This window comes from Dipteris shenzhenensis, chromosome 14 (genome assembly GCF_047967505.1).
Source record: "Dipteris shenzhenensis isolate YYH24624 ecotype China chromosome 14, Dip_SZ_1.0, whole genome shotgun sequence".
NCBI lineage: Eukaryota > Viridiplantae > Streptophyta > Polypodiopsida > Gleicheniales > Dipteridaceae > Dipteris > Dipteris shenzhenensis.
Genome location: NC_141609.1, coordinates 55,855,947 through 55,860,151, shown reverse-complemented (window position 1 = coordinate 55,860,151; position 4,205 = coordinate 55,855,947). Strand labels below are relative to the sequence as shown.

The window sequence follows — 4,205 nt, the reverse complement described above, 5'->3', positions numbered from 1 at the left end:
ATTACAATTTCAATAAACCTTGATTTGCCAGTGGAGCATACGTCTGACCCAGTCAGACACCAAGAAGGCCGGCTAAATTTAGGGGCTGCCGGCCAATCTGCAGCGGGGAGGGTTTGACGGGCAAGGTGTTACGTGTTTGACCGCTTCCTGGCGTTGAACCGGTCACCACTGATTTAAGCGATGACACTTGAGCGCCGCTACATTTGGCGGCGATGATTGCATGTTGTTCGTTTTGCCTCACAAATATCTTGCCTTCCCTCTCCGTTCTCGCTCTCTCAGAAATAAAAACGAGGACGATGAGCCCGCTCTTGCTCCCACATCCCAAGTAACCATCTCGGCAGCAACACGGGTAAACGAGCCCGGAGGAGGACATCGTCGGAACATTAACGAGGGAATGGTAACGGGAGAATTGGAAGACGGCGGGGCTGAGTGCCAATTTCCTACCGTTCGGAAGAAATACTGGCGGTCTGCGACATGGAATGCTCGCTCTACGCCAAGAATTCCCATGGTGCAACCACCCAAAGGAGGCGGAGGAAGAATTGATATTGCGGTGCCCCTCACTCCGCGATCCGGCGGACACGAGCAAAGTAGCAAAGGTAGGACTTCGCTGCCTCCTCTTCAGCCCTTGGCCATCACGAGGAGGAGCTTGGAAGAGTGGCCCAGCGCCGGGTTGGATGACATATCCGATTCGAGTACTGTCCCTGCGACGCCAGGACGCCGGAGGGTGAAGACGGGGCCGGAGATCAAGCTGGACTTGGCTTCCGTTCACCGGATCGCCGTCGAACCTACAGAAATACAGCTGAAGCGGGACAAGTTTGCCCGCTTCAATAAGGAATGCTCGCGGATTGCCGACTACCATATTTATCTGGGGAGTGATGCGGTTGCCAGAAATCGCGAGACGCTCCGCGCGAATGGGATTACCCATGTGCTTAACTGTGTGGGATTTGTGTGCCCCGAATATTTCAAACGAGATCTCACGTACAAGACGTTGTGGCTGCAAGATAGCCCTTGTGAGGATATCACGAGTCTGCTCTACGATGTCTTTGATTACTTTGAGGAGGTTGGCGAGCAAGGCGGACGGGTTTTTGTCCATTGCTGCCAAGGTGTCTCGCGCTCTACTTCTTTCGTGATCGCTTATGTGATGTGGAGGGAACGGCGCAGCTTTGAAGATGCTTTCCAGGATGTCAAGGCAGCTAGAGGGGTCACCAATCCCAACATGGGCTTCGCTTGTCAACTGTTGCAATGCCAGAAGAGAGTGCATGCGGCCCCCTTGAGCCCCAACTCGGTGCTGCGCTTGTACCGCCTTGCTCCCCACTCGCCGTACGATCCCTTGCACCTCGTACCCAAAACAGTGAGCAACCCAGGGGCAGCGGCCTTGGACTCGAGAGGCGCCTTCATCGTTCACGTCCCACTTGCGATTTACGTATGGATAGGGCAGGACTGTGATCCAAGAATGGCCCAAGCTGCGAAGGGGGCAGCAGGTCAGGTCGTTCGCTACGAGAGAGCGCAATGCCCTGTTCGGATTCTTGCGGAAGGTGAAGAGGAGCCCGAATTCTGGGAGTCCCTCTCCAAGTACTCGGTTGAATGCAATGAAACAAATGCCGAATCTTATGAAGAAGAAGACATGAATGGAGACCACCAGGAGCCCTATTCTAGACGAAGATCGAGGGATGGCCGACTCCAGGTTGAAAGGGTGAGGAAGCTTGGCGTGGGTAACAGGAAGGTGCCGTCTTATGATGTAGATTTCGAACTGTATAACAGAGCGAGGCAGGGAGGAGTGGTTCCACCCGTGCCATCCACGGGCTTAGGTGTGGCCACCGTTCCAACTCGTGTTCCTGCAAGGGAAGATGGGTGGAGTGTCCTCCGGAGGAAATTCTTGTCACGAGAGCTATTGCCATCTACAGACACGGCGATGACAGAGCAGCCAGACACCTTCACTCTCTCACTCGATAGCCTGCCACCTCACGACCCTGGGATGAGTGGAAAGACACCCCAACTCTCCATGGCCCCTTCCTCCCCTCAATTCTCCCCGTGCTCACGTATCCCCTCCTCATCTCCTGGCCCTAGTACTTCTGACTCCCCTTTTGCATCTCCTGTCTCGCACTTGAGCAGTCTCTCACCCAACACACCACAGTCCAACTCACCAACTTCATTACAAGCATTGTCATCATCACATTCTAGCCCCCTCTCGAACTCTCCATCCTTGCCATGCTCATCCCCATCATCATCATCTAATCGCTCTTCCCTTTCTGTTGAGCCTTCATCCTTTCCATCTACATGGAAGTCCATGGTCCCTCGGTCTGGAAGCAACAGCCTAGTCACCTCCCTAGCTCAACGTAGAAACATAATCTCTCCTTCGCTGCAATTGCCAGGTTCGGAAGACAATCCCCCACCAGCGCCCAGGGGAAAGTCAAGGAGACCTAGACTGCCTGTCTTAGTTACCATTGAAAAATTTCAATTGGGAAAGGGTACAGAAGAGAGCAGAAACGAGGGTGTCAGGTTAGAGGGGCTTAATGTGGTTTGGGGTGCTCAGATCCAGGATCGCATGCAGGACAGAGAATCTGAACAAACCGACTATGAACCTCTCCATTTCTACACACCTGTGAACCAGCCAGAGTCAGGGGGCTCTTCCATTCATTCTTCTCAGGTTCAGGAGGCAGGTTTGACAAACGATCAGGGTCAGTGCGACATGCACATTGAAAGTGCCTCTTTCATAAAGGATTCCCAAGTCATTGGTCCAGGAGCCCCTTGGGAGGCTGCACCAGCGTTGGCGTATCCAATTCTACATGCATGGCCAGGACTCGAGACGATAGACATGTTTGACTTGGATGATTTGGATACCAGTTCTGTGTTTGTCTTAATTGCACCTCGGCAGGGGGGGGATGCACATTGGGGTGCTGTTTATGTCTGGGTGGGAAGGGAGGTGGTGGCCATAAATAAACAGCCCTGTAACACTGGTAATGATGAGGTAATCTGGCAGCAAGTTGGACACAGTTTTCTGGAACGGATGCAAATGTGGAATGATATACCTATCAAGGTGAGTACCTAGCTCAAACTATATATTGTCTTCCAGAATACTTGCTTACACACACACACACACACACACACACACTTGCTTGCACAGGAAAAAGAGATCAGTGTAGTCTTCACGATGCTGGATTGATCCTGCTGCGGTTAGCAGGTGGTGATTGAGGGGCATGAGCCTGAGGAGTTTCTGGAGATGTTCAATCATGGTTAATTGATGACACACCCAGGCATTGGATTGTCCAGCTGACAAAGAGTTGAAGGAAAGGCCCCTCTATGTTTCGTGGCTGGGTTTGATTGCTTGGGTGAACATTGTGGCTACAGTGCTGAAGAAAAAAAGTTGTCCATGTTGAGGTTGGTGTTTGTCTTACATCATATCATCTTACATCATTCCATGGTTAGTGTTTGTATGTCTTACATTGGTATTACCCATAATTTATGGTTAGTGTTTGTATGTCTTACATTGGTATTTTAAGTTGTTTTGTTTTTTAATGTAGGTACCAATTATCAAGTGGGAACAGATTGCACGTGGAAATTTGTTTGTCAGCTTTGTTGAATATCTCCACTGGGCGCTATGACGTTACAGGAACTGGCTACATGAGTGTACCTTGATTTGGGGAACGAGGCCAGAGCTGTTTTCAAGTTCTTTCTGAAAATGGTGTGAAGTGGAGGGTGATACAATTCATTTAAAGATTTTGTATAATATGAATGTTTGTGACTGAAAAATACTGCTTGTATAACATCAAAAAGAGACTGCCATAGGCAGCCAGGTTTGATGTTTGTGACCTACTTTGTAACATCTCCACAAGGCACGTCTTTGCTTGGAAGGAAATTAGATCAATGAAATTTTAGCACCTACACGGTTACGAAGTTGAGAATGGCATGCGCTGGGGGCACTTTTGTTTCAATTAAACATCAGTGAGTTTTCTGAACCTAAGAGGACGACGACTTTGAGGATGGCATGCTTGTTACGGCATGTTACCCAAAATAGAATATGCCACATGAATAAGCTTTTCAGTAATACTCAAGATATATGTTTCAAAAAAGGTAGGGTTGTGCATTTCCTTAGAATTGAAGTGTTCTGGTTAAGAACGTCTTTAAATGTGTAAAGAGTGCATGACTGAGAGTAGAGATGGGGAGAGAGAGAGAGAGAGAGAGAGAGAGAGAGAGAGAGAGAGAGA

At 49.6% G+C, this 4,205-nt stretch overlaps 1 protein-coding gene across 2 annotated transcripts; it reads left to right on the top strand.

Moving 5' to 3' along the window:
* The first annotated feature begins 296 nt into the window (after window positions 1-296).
* Window positions 297-3,962, top strand: LOC147894854 (uncharacterized). Of its 2 annotated transcripts, XM_087384850.1 has the most exons (4): window positions 297-596; window positions 714-3,037; window positions 3,182-3,378; window positions 3,522-3,962. In XM_087384850.1, the coding sequence occupies exons 1-3, from the start codon at window positions 395-397 to the stop codon at window positions 3,236-3,238; spliced, it is 2,583 nt and encodes an 860-aa protein (XP_087240976.1). In that variant the 5' UTR covers window positions 297-394; the 3' UTR covers window positions 3,239-3,378; window positions 3,522-3,962. The 2 variants fall into 2 exon arrangements, with proteins under 2 accessions (XP_087240976.1, XP_087240975.1); XM_087384849.1 differs by having other exon boundaries at window positions 297-3,037.
* Window positions 3,963-4,205: the final 243 nt, after the last annotated feature.